General features: G+C 37.2%; 1 protein-coding gene across 1 annotated transcript in view; it reads left to right on the forward strand.

The window, feature by feature from the left end:
- The window catches only part of CPD (carboxypeptidase D), a 98510-nt gene that overhangs the window by 34684 nt on the left and 45704 nt on the right, over window positions 1–18122 (forward strand). Inside the window, exons 3-6 of the mRNA XM_006890993.1 lie at window positions 11120–11262; window positions 11951–12120; window positions 13370–13719; window positions 15644–15835. Coding sequence (XP_006891055.1) covers window positions 11120–11262; window positions 11951–12120; window positions 13370–13719; window positions 15644–15835 — 855 coding nt within the window. The remainder of the gene's footprint in view (window positions 1–11119; window positions 11263–11950; window positions 12121–13369; window positions 13720–15643; window positions 15836–18122) is intronic.

Raw genomic sequence — 18122 nt, forward strand, 5'->3', positions numbered from 1 at the left:
TGGGGCTGGCATTGCCCTGAACGACCACTTTGTCAAACTCATTTCCTGGTATGACAATGAATTTGGCTACAGCAACCGGGTGGTCGACCTGTTGGTTCACATGGCCTCCAAAGAATAAGATCCCCTTGGACCACCAGCCCCAGCAATAGCACTAGAAGAGAGAGAGACCCTCAGCTGCTGGGGAGTCCTTGCCCCAACTTGATCCTCCCACACACTGAAAATCTCACACCCTTGACACAAGTTTCCATCAAATCCCCCTGAGAAAGGGGAGGGGCTTGGCGAGCCCATCTTGTCATGTACCATCAATAAAGTACACTGTACTCAGCCAAAAAAAAAATAAATTAGATTTTTATTTACATTATTAAATATTTTTAATTAATTTTAATGAAAGTTTACAGAGACGTTGGATTTCCATTCATTCATTGTTGCACTTTTCTCCATGCCCAATCTCCTCCCCCCAGTTCACTCTTCTCTTTGAAAACTACAAGAAAATTCTTTCATTGTTTTATACTCCTTCCCCCCAAGTCCTCTCCACTATGCAGCCTTCATTCTCAACTCCTGTCATGACAATAATACCTAATCATACATCTGTTTTAAACAGTTTTCTCCCCCATCGGTTTCAATGCAGTATACATAATTTATCCCATTTTTCTCAGTCTCCTCTAAACCCTGATGTCAGTCCCGTTTTACAACAGTGACACTGCAGTATTTGTCCTATTGTGACTGAGATATTTCACTCAGCATTATGTCCTCCAAGGTCACCCATTTTGTATAATATTTCATGAGTTCCTTGTTTTTCCATGTAGCATAGTATTCCATTGTGTATCACAATGTATACCACAGCTTCTCTATCCATTTGTTTGTTAATGGGTACTTAGGTTATTTCCAACTCTTTGCTGTTGTGAACAAAGCTGCAATAAACATGGGTGTGTATATATCTGCTTGAGTGGCAGTTATGGTTTCCTTGGGATATATTCTCAGTAGTGGAATTGCTGGGTCAAATGGTTTGTGGAAGTGCCCCACCGCCTTCCATAGTGGTTGCACCATTTTACACTCCCACCAACAGTGAATAAGGGTTCCAGTTTCTCCACAACCTCTCTAGCATTTGTTGTTTGCCATTATTAAATTTTTAATAGCAAATATGAATCTCTAAATTTGTTATTATTAGCTGCTGCCTTTAATTGGCTCTAGCTCATAGCATCCTTATGTAAAACAGAATGAAATATTGACGAATCCTTCTCTCGTCTCACAGTCTCAGCTTCACTTAACGTCATTGTTACAGTTTACAGTCACTGTGTCAGTTCATCTCATTGAGGTCTTCCTCTTCAGTGATCCTCTTCTTTTCCAAGCATGATGTTCTTTTCCAGGTACAGGACCCTCCAAATAATCTGTCCAAAATATGTGAAATGAAGTCTCACTATCCTTGCTTTTAAGGCAAACCTGGCTCTGGCTACACTTCTTCCAAGATGAATTTGTCTTTTGGCAATTCATGTTGCTGGCAATATTATTTACTAAAACCTCAGTCACAAAGGCTTCAGTTCTTCTTTGCCCTTCTTTATTCAGTGTCCACTTTTCACATGCATATGAAGCAACTGAAAATACCATGCCTGGATTGAGGAGCACCTTAGTCTTTAAAGGCTAAACATCCTTGTTATTTAGCATTTTAAAGGATTTTTGGCAGCAGATTTGTCCACTGCAATAGCTGCTTGATTTCTTGCCTACTCCTTTCATGAATATTGATTATGGATGCAAGTAAAAGAAAATCCTTGACAATGTCAGTTCTTTCTCCATTTGTTAGATACTGTTTTAAGTTTTGTGGCCTAATATGTCTTCCGTTGATGCCTTTGAGTTGTAGTGCTGAATTGAGTATTGAATATACCATGGACTGCTAGGAGAACTGACAGGATCATCCTCGAGAGGGTGAAACCAGGCTGCTCCTTGGAGACAAGGATTCTGAAGCTATGTCTGACATATTGTGGGCATGTTGCAATGAGGGACTAGACCTTGGAGAGGGACAACATGCTTGGAAGCGTGGAGAGACAGAGCAAGAGAGAAGACGACCCTGGACAAGGTAGATTGACTCAGTGATTGGGTTAAAGGCGGGTAGGTGAGTCAGAGACAATGATGTTGACTCAAGATAGAGCAGGGTTCAGAGTGGTTGTACATAGGGTCATTATAGGTCTCGACACTACATAACAATGACAACATAGTCTCTCTCTCTTTTTTAATAGATTAAAAAACTCTCTGTCTTCTAATTGATTTCACCTCCGTGACCCTCTGTCAGGTTTCTGAGGCTGTAAATCTTTATAGGAGGAAACTGCCCATCTAAAATGTTAGCTGTGGTTTTCGCTAGATAAACAAAATATTGAAGGTGATAATTTCTTAGAGTTTTCGCTAGTTTCTATAATGAGTTAGAAATTATTATCTATACTTTTAAAACAATCTTGAAAAACCATAGTTAACATTTTAGTGACTATCATTGCAAACTTCCTATGTGGCTACTTTTTCATACAGAAGTAGAATCAAATAACAGAATGGGATCAAAGTTTTCTAAAACATGTACTTAATAAAGGACTTTTGTTTAAAATATGAAGAATTCTGCCATTCAATGATAGGAAAACAACCCAATTTTTTAAAAGTAGACAAAAGTTTTGAATGTGTACCTCACCAAAGATAATACTGTATTAGAAACACACCCTCAAACTCTGCCAATGAGTTGCGTAAAATCTACTGAGAACTGACACTGCAGCATGTTTCTCATTCTGATAAGAAAACAAGCAATCCAATTAAAAAAAATGGGCAAAAGATTTGAACGATTTTTCATTGAAGAGGATACGTAGAACACATTAACATCATGTTGTCAGAAGGGGTCAGTCTTTGGAAAAAGATAATGCTGGGAAATATGGAAGATCAGAGAAAGAGAGGAAGACCCCAGAAAAAGATGGATTGACACAGTGACTGGAACAGTGGGCTAGAGCATATAAAAAATCATGAGGATGTACATGGTACGGCAAGGTTCAGATGTGTTGTTCATAGCTTTGCTATGAGGCATAGATAGTGGCACCTGATGATGATGACAATACATTAGCACCATTACACATGATGTGGTTGTTATCATGTGCTATTGAATTGGAACTGATTCTTAGCTGGCACCCCAGCAAGTTTTCAGAGGCCCTAAATTGTGCAGGTGGTGATTACCCATCTTTCTCCATTGGAGCAGCTGGTGAATTTGAACGATGTACCTTTAGATTCATAGAACAACACTTTACTAGAGAATTGCATATTAAAATGCTTTACTAGATTCAAACTGCGTGCTTTTGGATTGGTAGAGCATTTTCTCACCACTAGACCACCAGAGCTCCCTACTCCCCAGTTGAAAAGAAAAAAAAAACAACCAAAACCACAAAACCCCAACCAAACCCACGTGACAATACCAGTGTTGACAAGGAAGTAGAGCAATTAGATACTTACACATTACTGATGGGGGTTCACAATGTTATGACATTTTTGTTACAGCCACCTTGGAATACAATTGGCAGTTTCTTACAAAGTTGAATGAACACAATTCCATTCCTGAGTACTTATCAAATTAAATGGAAATTTAGTTATGCAAAACCCTGTGTTAAATGGCTTTTAATTCATCATAGCTGGAAACATCATACTAATACATCTATAAAGGGAATCAATTCAGAAATAAACTAACTACTTATACAATGTAACAATGTGGATGAATTGCAACTGTTAGAATTTCTAAGTGACAAATCAGATCATTAATTGCCAGGAATGTGGAGGGAAAAGGACTGACTGCAGAAAGGCCTAAGGGAATTTTGGGGAGTAATAGAATTGTTCTGTATTGAACTGTAGTAGTTAATAACTAAGCCTTTGTCAAAACTTACAAACTATCGACTAAGAAGGACAAAACTGACTGTATGTAAATTATGGTTCAATTTCAGGAAAAAATATAACCCAGTCTTTAAGATGGGGGGGGGACTGAATAGGCATTACACCCAAAAAAATGCATAGATGATAAATAAGGTCAGGAAATACAAATACAAATTAAAGCCACAATGATATACCACTACATGTAAGAAGTAAATAATGATTCCTCCACGTTCTCATTTCTCCCAGCTCCTAGCAACTTACAATGTACTTTCTGTCTCTGATGTCTCTGTAAATACACCCATTTCATGTATATGGGATCATATAATGTTTATCTTTTTATGTTTTAACATATTATCAAAGTTTCATCCAGAACTTACTTCATTCATGTAACTTAATAAAATTCTATTGAATGTGTGTACCACATTTTGTTCATTCAGTTACTGATAGATTGTTTTCACCTTTGATTTCAAATTTTTTTCTTTTTATACTATTATATATATTTTTTAATTGGTTTGTTTACAGAGTTCATATACATTGCCTTATGCATTATGTGTTATAAAATTAATCACTATTGGACCTTGCCCATCATCACCAGGTCTTTTCACTTAGATCCTCATTTCCTCCCTTCTCAAATTGTGATTTTAAATCTTTAAATCATATTCTGTATGCTTTTTTTTTCTGTTCTCATTTTTTGAATTTTATTCCATTAGCCTGTTTATTTTAACGTTTGAGCTCTATTTCTTTTGTAAGTATAGGTTTAAAATATGCTTTAATATCTGTTAGTTCAGGTCTCTGCTTATTATTCAGTATTTTCATGGATATTCTCACTCATTTATTTTCCAAATTAATTTCTCGATAATTTTCTTCCATTCCAATCTTTATAAGCCTCCTATCTAGAAGCATGTACATTTTTTTATTAAATTCTTCCTCCTGTATCTTTCAGTAAAATCTTGTAGTTGCCTTGTATTCTCTTTTTTGTTACATTTCATCTTGTACGTTTGGTCACTGGGTCTTTTTTCTGTTATATTTTTTGTTTATGTTTTTAATATAGGAAAGATAGTGATTTTTCTCTTGTTTCTAAAGGATCTCTGGTGGAGTAGAGCCTTAAACATGCTGCAGTGCACACTGGAAGACTGCCAGTTGGAATTAGTCAGCTGCTCTTCAGGAGAAAAATAGTCGGTGTTCTCCTGTAACGGTTTGGTGTTGTGTGTCCTCAAGTAGGAACCAACTCATAGCTGACCCTGCCACGGGTTTTCTGGGGCTGTAAATCACGTGCGCGGAGATCTCTCTCCTCATCTTTCTCCTGTAGCGTTGGAAACCTGATGGAGGGGCATTATGAGTAGGAACTGATTGACAATAGATTTTTATTGTTTCTAACTGACCATCTTGCTAAATCCTTTTCTTCTGTGTATCAAATTTTTTTCATGGCTTTCTATTAAATAGAGTGATATCAAAGGAAAAATTGGGGAGGATACAGCACAATTTAATTAGTGTTCTTTTTGTCCACTAGTTTTCACAGTGTAAATCTAATGTTAATTATGTAAAGATGTGTTACACTTAAATACACTGTTCATTGTGCTGTTTCCTCAGATTTATAGTATCTACCAAAAATGTCTTCATTATAAAGAAGTGTTTATTGATGAATCATGAATCTGACTTATAACAGCAATTTACAGTATGTGATCTGTAGGATTGTTATTGTTTTTGTTAGCTGGGGTCAAGACGAGTATAACTCTTAGTGATGATGTGTACGACAGGCCTGAATCCTGTCCACTCCTGTGCCATCCTCATTGTCTCTGACACACTTGAGCCCATTGTTGCAACAACATGTCAATCCACTTCCCTGGGGATCTTCCTCTCTTTCATTGACCCTCCACCTTTTCAAACATTATACCCTCTTTCTAAGGAATAACCTCTCCTAGCAACATGTCCAGGATATGAATAGAGATGAAACTCGACTGTCATTGACTCAAAGGAGCATTATTCTGGTTGCACCTTCACCAGGATATATTTGTTTGTGCTTTTGGCAGCACTCTGCTCCAGCACCACGACTCAAAAGCATTAGTTCGTGTTCTGTCATCCTTAGTCATTGTCCAGCTCCCTGGTGCGTAGCAAGTAATTGAAAAGAACAGGGCCTGAATCAGTCTTCAAACTGACAACATTTTTCTTCAGTGTTTTGGAGAGGTGACTTGCCAATAGCAATATGTCTCCTGATCTCCTAACTGCTGGAGAATGGTGTTGATTATGGATCCAACCAAGATGAAATCAACAGTTTGAGGCCTTCCTCCATCTATCGTAATATTGCCTATTGACCCAGTGGTAAGAATGTTTGTTTTCTTGATGTTGAGATGTGCTCCATATTGAAAGCTGTAATCTTTAATCCTCTGTACAAGCATTTCAGGTCCTTCTCACTTCAGCAATCAAGATTGTGTCATCTGCATACCACAGGTTATTGTTGATGAATGTTCCTCTGATCCTTATGCCACACATTCCTCTTTATAGAGTCCAGCTCATGAATTATTTGCTCAGCATATTGATTACGTATTATGAAGAACGGATACATCCCGGTCACACACACCCTTCTTGATTTTAAACCATGTAGTGTTGCTTTGCTCTGTTCAGTCAACAGCTTTTGATTGCACATGAGCATAATTTCTTGTTCTGGGATTTGTTGTGATCCTTACAATCACATGTCTTTGTATAGTCAACAAAACACAGACCACTAAATGTAGTTTCTCTACAAACTAGCTTTTGTCTTTAAAAACCTTATAGCCTTTCTTTCTTCCCTTCACCCTGGGGCTGTATTTGTATGTCATTGTTTGAAGCTGACAAATTACAATCCTATTAAAATTATAATCTGAAAAACTGATGAGATACCATTCTAAAATGTTACTGTACTGCCTGTTAGCTTATATTTTTAGTTGCTCCTGAAGAAAGCCTGATTAATGAATGTGGTGCTATTGTAAGTAGTCTAGTCTACTGCCTTCTAGTGTAATTAAAATGTGGATTGGTTGTATTTTCAATTTAATACTGCTGTTTATATACAAAACGGAAACTCTGATGGGTTAGTGATAAGGAGTTGCTCTGCCACCTCAAAGGCACATGGTTTGAATCCACCAGTTGCTCCAGGGTGGAAAGATAGCCTCTTCCTGGGTAATATATGGCCTCTGAACACCATCTGGCTGTGAGACTCAAGGGCAGTGAGTGAGTTAGCAGTGTGCATGCAAAAGGAGCTCTGTTGACATCGTAATGAGTTGGACTGTTAACAAAAGGTCAACAGTCTGAATCCACCATCCTGCCCAAGGAAGATGGACAGTGAAAAAAGACTCACAACCTTGGAAGCCAAGTGGAGGGTTGCTGTGAGTCAGCCCCAACTCCACAGCATTGGGGCTTGTTTTGTTTTATATATATGTAAAATATGTGGTTTTAGTTCATACTTAATGATGCTAGAAATTGTTATTTTTATGTGCCTCTTGTTTAGAAATCTTTCTAAACTTAGTGTTATTATAGTTTTAAACAAAATCACCATTGTAGTATGACCAGTATAGTAGCAAAAATTAGAAAAGAATAATGTAATGTACAATAAATAGTATGTGTCTCTGTGTGTAAGTACATAAAAGTGAGGGTTACCAAAAGTTATTATAGCTCCATGGTGACTAAAGGTGACAGATATGACTTGGTGCTGGTGGTGGTTAACATGCTGTTGGATTGGCTATAACTCATAGCAACTCTGTGTACAAAAGACTGGAAACTTGCCCAAGTAACAGTCTGTACTGTCTTCACAGCCTCCACTGTACTTGTTATTGCAGTCACTGTGTCAGTCCTTCTCCTTCATTGACTCTACTTTTCTTTTTTTTTTTTTATTTATTTTATTATTTTTGTGTGAGTGTACCATCAAATCAGATCTGACTGGTACAGGAGGAGATTGTCCCTCCTTCCCCGGCAGAGCATCTGGTGGATTCGAACCGTGACTCCACTTTTCTAAGCATGGCATCTCTGTCCAAGGACTGGCCCCTCCAGATAACCTGTTCATGTGAAATGAAGTCTTATCATCTCTCCCTCTGAGGAACACACTGTCTGCACTTCTTCTAAGATGGATTTGTTTGTTCTTTGGCAGTCTGAGTGTTTTGATATTTTTGCCAGCATCACAAAACTGCATCTCAGCAGTGTCCTTTCAGGCCCAAAAAGAGTCCCAAGATGCTGGAGAAATGAAGAGAAAGCCAAAAGAGCTACAGCTTGCCTCTTAAGAGAAAAGATTAAGATCAGATTACTTGGGAGAGAAGAGGGATGGGGAGGAAGAAAATAAAGAAATAAATATTTTAAAGGACCAAATTATGGGGCTTGTGGTGGTTATGAATTTGCATATATCTGAAGACTAAATTTACTTGGCATCAATGTGTGTATGTTCAATAGACATCGCAAATGTAATTTATTCAGAATATAAATCGTAATTTCATAACCCCCCCAATTTACTTTCCTTCATTTAACAAACATGTTTTTGAAACTCGTAAAAAGGATTATTGTGTGTCAGATATTGTCCATCAGAGGGCTTAGCGAAGGTCTCTGACCTCTTGCTACTTATAGTGTAGTAGGAGGAAAGGCACTAATAATAGGCATATTGTTAAGTTGGAAGTGCTATTTAGAAAAAAAAGGCGCTTTAGTGATCCAGTGGTAAAGATTTAGAATGCCAAGCTAAAAAGAGGCAGTTTGAATCCACCACCTGCTCCACAGGAGAAAGATGGGCAGTCTCCTCCTGTGCAGTATATAGCCTCTGAAAACTCATTTGAGGATCAGCTATGAGTCTGACTGGACAGCACATAACAACTACCACATCAGCAAACAACATTTAGAAATAAAAACAGAAAATAGTATGGGTAATTAGGAGTGCTAGAGTTAAATAGGGAAGTCTCATTGTTAAGGTGAAATTGGAGCAAAGATCTTTTGTTGAGGGAGGTAACGATTTCTGGAAGAGGCTAATTCTTGACACAGAGATAGTTAGGATGAAAACCTACAATCAGGAAGTGCCTGATATGCCCAGTGAACAGTAAGGAGGCCAGCATGGTTGGGGAAAAGGCAGTGAGAAGGAGGATACAAGAAGAGATTGAAGAGGAAATGACAAATTGCATAATTCTTTTCATTCTGAGTTGAATAGGGGGTCATTGTGTTGGTTTGAGAGAGAAATAACTATTGACTCACATTTTCAAAGAATTAGTATGGTAATATAGAAGGAATATAGAGTATAGAAAGGCAAGAGTGGAGCAAGAAAGAATGTTTTATGAATAATTGCAGATTACGGGAGCTCTGGAGGCCTAGTCTGTAGGGGGTTGCCCTGCTTACCCAATGAATGACTGGAGAAATCCAAGGTGGTAGCAGTGGAAGTTATAAGAAATTTTTGGATCCTGGATGTATTTTGAAGCTAGAGATACTCTTGATTTTTTAACATTTTAAATATAGCATATGACTTCATAGGTCTGAATAACTAAAAGAATGGGAGTACCATTAACTGAGGTGGTAAAGGCTCCAGGTTTGGGAGGAAAATAAGCTCAGTTTTTATTTTAAATTTGTAATATCTACGTAAAGATGTTGGTTGGATGTAGACGATTAGAATCTCTGGGAGATACCTGGGCTGGAGATAGAAGTTTGTGATGTGTCATCATATAGATAGGGAGGTCTGGTGGCTGAGTGGTAAGGCTGTTCCTTAGAAGGGGACACCATGCTTGGAAAGATGGAAGGTTGATGAAAGAGGTAGACTTTCAACCAGATGAAGTGATACAATGACTGCAGCAATAGGCTCAAGTATTTCAGAAGTTGTGAGGATGGTACAGGATGGAACAGAGTTCAGTTCTGTTGTTCAGATGTGAGTATGCTTTGAGTCATACTCGAAGGTACCTAACAACAAGAAGTCTTTAGCCAGTAACAGGAGTTAGGAAACATCCAATGGGGGACCTGAAAAGTCTGGGTAATAAAATAGGCATAGATTGATGGTGATTAATTTTATAAAACACAGTGTATATGAGTGACATGGTAGACAGTGTTGGCTGGAGCTTCCTGACTAAATCAAGCCTGGAAGCAGGATCGGCATCCACTTCCGAAATGGCTTGCCTCTGCAAACTCTATGTATGAACATTACTCAGGCTGTTCGTTCATAGGGTCGCTACGAGTCATCTACGACTTGACGGCACCAAACAACAACAACAATATGAGTGATTGTTGGAAATACAGTGTGAATATAGGAATGTGTGAAATGCAATGTACATGAATGATACACAATGTATACAAATTTTATATGCAAACCAATATAAAATAAAAACAAAGTGGGAGGAAAATCAAGTGACAAGAATGATAAAGTATTAGGCTTTCTAGGAATAAGTATGGGAGTTTTTCGAGGTATAGAAATGGTGACGATTGTTGACCACAGATACTTCCCTTCCTACTTCTCTCCTCCATTGAACATGTTTTGAATAACTTGACTTGGTTATGGTTTTTTTCCCCCCTCCCTAGTTCATGTAGCTGTGCCACCTTACACAGAACTTTTTCTTTTGCGACATTTTTTTTATAAAGGGGATTATAGTTAGAACAGTAGGTCTTAAGAATGCTTTGTTACAAATACTCTTAAGCTACTTAAGATCCTGTATATTCTTTATTTTTGTCCTGTCATAGAGCTTAACCTTTCTATGCCTTACTTTTAGCAAATGTAAAATGAATGAAATAGTAGTAATAATACCTACCAGGTAGAATTGTTGTAAATGTTATATGTCAATACACATAAAACTCTTTGACTAGCTCTGGCATACAGTGAACCCTCAAAACTTCTTTCATCATTACTATTGTTAAATTGACTTATGTGTGCATATTCTTTGTCTTGTTCATCCTTATCACCAATGTATATTTCTTTAACCTTCCTTTAAATCTCTTCCATAATTCAATGTTTTATCCAATGTTCAAACAGCTTAATGAAAAAAATTATATATGCACTGATTTAATTTCTTTAGTCTTTTATATTAGGAGCTTTGGTGCCGTAGTCCACAAGGAGTTGTGATATTAACTAAAAATCCATGCTTCTTTGACAGTTCAAACGCCAGCAGCTTTGCAAGAGCAAGATGGCCAATCTCCTCTTGTGTGATGAATAGTAGGATCGGTTACAGTTTGGTTTCAACTCAGTGGCAGTGAGAGAGAGTTTTAGAGAGCAGCATTCTTTTCCTTCTGAGAGTAAGCTGATGTCTCCTTTATGTCACAGGTGGTATGCAGGATTACAATTATGTCTGGGCTGACTGCTTTGAGATCACATTGGAACTGTCTTGTTGCAAATACCCACCTGCTTCACAGCTTCGACAAGAGTGGGAGAACAATCGTGAGTCTTTGATCACATTGATTGAAAAGGTAAAAGTAGCTGCCTAAAAAAAAAAAAGTAGCTGCCTGGAAGATTGGGGCATAGAAATAATGGATTAAACAAAGGGAGAATGCCGTTTCATATGAATGGCAATCCATACTAGATAATCCTTTATTATTCTGTGTTTCATTGTTTAAGCTTGTAGATTAACTCTAAACATTATTACGTCAGGATAAATTCTGTCTTTACCTCTCCCTTGTGTTGCGCTTTCTACCCCAACTTTTCTTCCCCTTGGCTTTCTTGCTTTTTAGGGCTCCCTTTGCCTGTCTTTACAAAGAACATGTTTACAAATGGAAATAATTAACTAAATTTGTTCTACTCAGTTTTTGGCTAGAAAGTGATTACTACTGTATGAACCATTGGCATTCATACTTAAATATCAGGCAGGTAAATTTCAACTATTGAATATACCAAAAATTATTATTTACATCTTGTTGAGAAAATCAGTAGTCTGTTTAACACACTAGACTAGATTTCAAACACATACCACTTTTATTTATGAACATTTAATGTTTTTGCTGCTTTTATTTTAAATAGGAAGCATTGGAAATGTTTTATGAGATAAAGGATTAACTATATATCCAAAATTCTAGCTAACATCAGTGCAGAGAAGGAACACCCTCTTGCCTACCAAATGATTATCTCTAAACAGTCTATTCTTTCTTTGTGTTTTCTTAGGTCCACATTGGAGTTAAAGGATTTGTTAAAGACTCAATAACAGGAATTGGCTTAGAGAATGCAACCATTTCAGTGGCTGGTATTAATCATAATATCACTACAGGCAGATTTGGTGATTTTCACAGATTGCTTGTTCCTGGAACATATAATCTTACAGCAGTTTTAACTGGGTAAGGACTTAAACTAGACTTATAATGTCAAGCCTCTTTTTTATGTGTAAGACTGAAAAGTAGTCCACAAAATATTATTCACCATGACTGTTTTTTCCTAATTATTTTTTTATTTCTTCCCTTGCATAATGAGAAATACTTTGATAGAGTCTTTTGTTACATGATAGACACTTAGTCTAACAGTACAGCTGAATATGAAACATAATTGCAGTGTTGAGAAGGAAAATTTTTTGTTGAATATATGCACAGCAAAGCAGACACCAATTCAGCTGTTTTCTGCTGTGTAAATTGATTACCTTCTTCTTCTAGTCGTCTTCGAGTTGTGTAACCATTCTCATCCTCCTTTGTGAGTTGTTCTTCCTTCTTCAACAAACTACTTCCCCCTAAAGTTCTTGTCTGATGTAATCAGATTGCATTTATCACTTTGATCCCATATAGATAGATCTTACGAGTATAATGCTCAAGACAGAAGACTCGGGAATTTGTTTACATTTTAAAGATTACCTCAGGGCAGTAATTTCAGGGGCTTATCAAATTGACAAATTGAACTTCTGTATTTTCTCCCTTTAAGATTCTGCTATGGAGTCTTTGACCAAAATGTTTAGTAATTAATGGTAACCAGACACTCTTTAGTTCTTCTCATCTCATGGCAAAGGTTGCAGTTGTTCATGGAGGCAGTTAGCCTCACATTAGTTTTGCTTCAAGGTTAATTGAATGCCAATATGGAATAAATTCAGGACTCTGTAAAAGTATTTTTTTAATACTTTAAAAAGTTTGTATTTTTAATACATAAAATGGATGACTTCTCACTTCTCTGGAAATGTTCCTGAAAGCTTACCTTGGTTAGAAGCTAATTGACAGCCTTTAACTTAACTCTGAATTTTCCTATTTGGCATAGTAATTGGAATGTCTGTATAATTTATTGCTCCTTTGAATAATATAGTGATGGTTACAATGAAGTGATGATCTCATCTTTCATTCTGTTCTTTCCTTTGAGAGTAATATATTTGTAAGCATTCTAAAGTTTTAAGAAGATATTAAGAGAAATTGTTTTTCAAAAGACTGGATCTCTGATTAATTTTATAAAAGCAGTGTATGGGAATGATCATATGAAACACAATATGAATGAAGGAATATGTGAAACGCAATGTATACAAATTTTGTGTGCAAACCAATATAAAATAAAATTTTTAAAAAGACTGAATCTGAGAAAGGACTACACTGGTTTTTTTTTAAAATATTTCCGTAGGTATATGCCATTGACTTTTAATAATGTAACTGTGAAAGAAGGACCAGCTACAGAAGTGAATTTTTCCCTTCGGCCAACTGTGATTTCCATAATGCCTGACACAACTGAGGCTGTAGCAACTGCTAGCACAGTTGTCACACCTAATGTTCCTCCTGGGACGTCATCCTCACACCAGCCAATTCAGCCAAAGGACTTTCACCATCACCATTTCCCTGATATGGAAATCTTCTTGAGAAGATTTGCCAATGAATATCCTAATATCACTCGGCTATATTCATTGGGAAAATCAGTAGAATCAAGAGAACTTTATGTGATGGAGATATCAGATAATCCAGGTGTTCATGAACCAGGTAATAGATGTGGTCTTACAAATAATTTTTTTTTATTTTGATATTTATTTTCTCAATTTATTGTAAAAATGTTTTATTTTAGTACTTTTTTAATCAATGAATTATTTTTTAATTTTGTTATGCATTTTCTGCCCCCTTTTCCTTGTCCCCTCCCCTAACCTACCACCTCTTGTTCCAGATTGTTGTCATACGTATAATGCCTAATCATATATTCCTTGAGGATAGTTCTTCCTATCATCTGTTCTACTGTAGTGTTCATTATCTAGCTACTCTTTTCCCATTCTCTGCCCACCCCATCTCTTCTGTCCTGTTTTATAACAGAAGTGTTATACAGTATTTGCCCTTTTCTTACTGAGATATCTCACACAGCATAATGTTCTCCAGACTCCTCCATATTGTGTAATGCATTATCAGTTTGTTGTTTTTCAGTGCTGCATAGTGTTATATTGTGTGACTGTACATAGTTTTTCTATCCATTCATTTGTTGTTGGGCATTTGACTTGCTTCCATCTCTTTGCTATTGTGAATAACACTGCAATAAACATGGTTGTGCATACATTTGTTTGAGTCATGCCTCTGGTTTCTTCAGGGTATATTACCAGTAGCGGAATTGAAGAGTCAAATGATATGTGTATTTCCAACTTTTTGAGAAGGCACCAGACAGCCTTCCATTGTGTCTGTACCATTTTACTTTCGCACCAGCAGTGAGTAAGAGATCACTTTCTCCACAACCTCACCAGGATTTGTTGTTTGTTGTCCTATTGAACTTTTTAATTATTGCTAGGGTGAGATAGTTGCTTTGACTTACATCTCTCTAATAGCTAGGGATTTTGAACATTTCTTGATGTGTTTGTTTGCCTTCTGAATTTCTTCTTTGGTGAGGTATCTGTTTATATCCTGTGCCTATTTTGTGATTGCATTGTTTACAGTCTTCTTGTTGAGGTTCTAGAGTATTCTATAAATTTTAAGATATAAATCCTTTATCAGATATGTCATTGACAAATATTTTTCCACATCTGTGGGTTTTCCTCTTACCCTGTTGGAGAAACGTTTTGATATTCATAGTGATTTGAGTCTTAGAAGGTCCCATTCATCTATTTTATTCTCTTTTGGTTGTAGTTTACAAATAATTTTAATAGTGCTTCTCAGAGCTATTCACTATCTTGCTATGTTTCATCAAGAAACATAGGAAAATGTAACCAAACTTCAGAAGAAAATTCCTTTGATAATTCATATTAGGCTTGGTATTTCATATAATGCATAAGTTAGTTTCTTTTATTAATATTTTTACTTTCATCTTATATAGTGCATTTTGTTTGCTTTATAGAATTCTTATTTTTTATTGTAATTTGGATGAAAATTTACAAAGCCTATTAGTTTTATAAAGCATATTAGTTTTTCATTTAATTATCCATGCACATTTGCCCTTAAAATATCAGTTACAGTAGCCATAATGTAACTGCATTTCCCTCACTTCCTCCCTGTGGTTCTGATTTTGGATTTATGTGCTTTGAGCCTCCTTCTCAGACATGTTGTTGTTGTTATGTTCCATTGAGTTGACTGCAACTCATAATGACCGTATGAACAATAGCTCTGAACCTTTCCCTATCCTGAGACAATCTCACCATTTCTGACACAATTGCCCCTGTTGCCACAGTCACTGTGTCAGTTCATCAGATCTAGGATCTTTCTCTCCTGTGCTGGCTCTCTGTGTTTCCTCAAGGACTGGTCCCTCCTGGAAGCATGCCCAAAACTCAGACACATTGAGCTGCTTTATGTATGTGAAGTTTTTTCCTGCTCCCTTCCCCAAAATGTATTTCATTAAATTTTCAGTTCAAAATTTTTATATGTATTAGTAGAAAAGTATAGAGCCCATGATAACTGAAAAGGAAGAAAGTCTTCCATCTAATTATTTTGGTTTCAGGTGAACCAGAATTTAAGTACATTGGAAATATGCATGGAAATGAAGTGGTTGGAAGAGAACTACTTTTGAACCTCATTGAGTACCTTTGTAAGAACTTTGGAACAGACCCTGAAGTAACAGATTTAGTTCGTAGCACTAGAATTCACCTAATGCCATCCATGAATCCTGATGGATATGAAAAGGCCCAGGAAGGTAAAAACTAGTTCTCTTTTTAAATAGGTAATGTTTTGATTATCACATGGCATAATTATGTGGGGGGAGGGGAGAAAAGAATTTGAACTGATCTGTCATTTCTTCTTCTAACTGATTATAGCACTTGTATTCCAATACATTTAATGATTATATGGTCAAGTTTATATTTAATGGAGTTTCCACTTCTGTGGTGATGTTACTGTGTGCTGTTGAGTTGGAACCAACCTTCCAGAGAGTTTTCAGAAGCAGTAAATTGCAAACTGCAAGGGAGGGGATTGCCAGTCCTCCTGTGGAGCAGCTGGTGGATTCAAACCACATGCCTCTTGGATTGCAGCACATCATCTTACCACTAGGCAACAAGAGCTCCCTTTGGTAGTGGCTTATTATATACCAAAAACAGTGTAAGATTTTCGCAAACTGTTCCGTTTTAGCATTAAGTACTGGTAAGTTATGTTGTAGTTAAAGATTGTCATTGCCATCACAAAGGCAGGTGGTTTGAATCCACCAGCTACTCATTGGGAGAAAGATGGACAGTCTACTCCTGTGCAATTTACATCTTCTGAAAACTAGATAGAGGGTCAGCTGGGAGCCTATTCTTATTCGATGGCAATGAGTGCAAGTCAAATGAGAAGTCAAAAGTATCGTCTGAAGTCATTGATTCTGTCTTAACTGTTAGTTGTACTCCTCATATATATTTTAATACTGCTATGTTACTGGACATTAGGAAGAGTTAGAATTCTTTTTTTCTCAACCTAGGAGAGTAGAAAAGGTACCACAGTGTGCAACTACATGATCTATCACTTTTTTTTTATGATAAATAGACTGTATATATTTTTATTTTTGTGTTGCATTGCAAGAGATCTATCACTTTTAAAGTCTTGTCCAATAGGAACTCAACTGCTCCTTAATACCAAGAACCCATCTTCAACAAGTTGATGTTGTTAGGAGCCATCAAGTCAGTTCACTGTGAAACACTGCCCAGTCCTGCACTGTCCTTACAGTTGCTTTTGTGTTTGAGCCCATTGTTGAAGCTACTGTGCCACTATCTCATTGAAGGTCTTCCTCTTTTTTCACTGACTTTCTCCCACACATATCTTTCTCCAGGAACTGATTCCTCCTGATAACATGCCCAAAAGTACATGAAACCAAGTCTGACCATCTTCACTTCCAAGGAATACTCTGACTTTCACTTCTTTCAAGACAAATTTGTTTGTTCTTTTGGCAACCCATGGTATAGTCATTTTTCTTCAACAAGTAGGCTCAGGGTAACCCTTATCATTCAGATTCTTTCCTTAAGGACCCCTTCTACATTCTTCACCAGACCTTTCTGAAAGGTGGAGCTAAATATTTACCCTGTGTACCCTTTGGTAATGTTTTCTTTATTTGGCTGCACTGTTTTTTCATTATGACACATACTCATTACTGTTGATTTGGAAGCAACTTACACCTGACTGAGCCTACAGCAGATTTTCCAATGCTGTAAGTTGCATGGAGAATAGATTTCCTGTCTTTCTCCTACAGAAATATTGTGGATTTGAATTGGCAGAGGCATGCCTTTGGGTTAACAGTGTAACTCCCTGTATACTAGGCTACCAGACCTCCTGTATCATCAACAGTTGCTGTTGTGTAATGTCAAGTTGGAACTTATTCATAGCTGACCCTCCAGCAGGTTTTTTAGAGTCAGAAAACAGGTTCGTGCTGGAGAAGGTGAAACAGGCTGCTTCTTGGAGGCAAAGATTCTGAAACTCCATCAGACATACTTTGGGCATGTTGCAAGGAGGAACCAGTCCTTGGAGAGGGACATCATGCTTGGAAGGGTGGCGGGACAAAGCAGGAGAGGAAGACCCTCGATGAGATGGATTGATTCAGTGACTGGGGTAATTGGGGTAGGTGTGTCAGAGGCAATAATATTGGCACAGGCTAGAACAAGGGTTAGGGCTATTGTACCTAGGGTCTCTGTGAATTGCAGGCGACCTGATGGCATGTAACAACAACAGAAATAGAGCAGGATTCAGAGCTGTTGTACATAAGTCCCTATGAGTAACAAGCTACTCAAAGGTACATAACAACAAATCACATGAAAGGAGATTGCCTCTTTTTCTCCCACAGAGCAGCTTGTGGGTTAGAACAACATGCATTTGGATTGGCATCACAACTCCTTACCACTAAGCCGCCAGTGGTCCCTCTAACAACAGTAAAGCTCCCTATTTAAAATGAAATAATTCTAGTTAAGCACAAGTCAAACCCTTTTTCTTCTGTCTGGTTAAAACTTCCAACTGTGTTTCAG

This window comes from Elephantulus edwardii, unplaced genomic scaffold (genome assembly GCF_000299155.1).
Source record: "Elephantulus edwardii isolate Elephantulus edwardi_28Jun2011 unplaced genomic scaffold, EleEdw1.0 scaffold00094, whole genome shotgun sequence".
Taxonomy (NCBI): domain Eukaryota; kingdom Metazoa; phylum Chordata; class Mammalia; order Macroscelidea; family Macroscelididae; genus Elephantulus; species Elephantulus edwardii.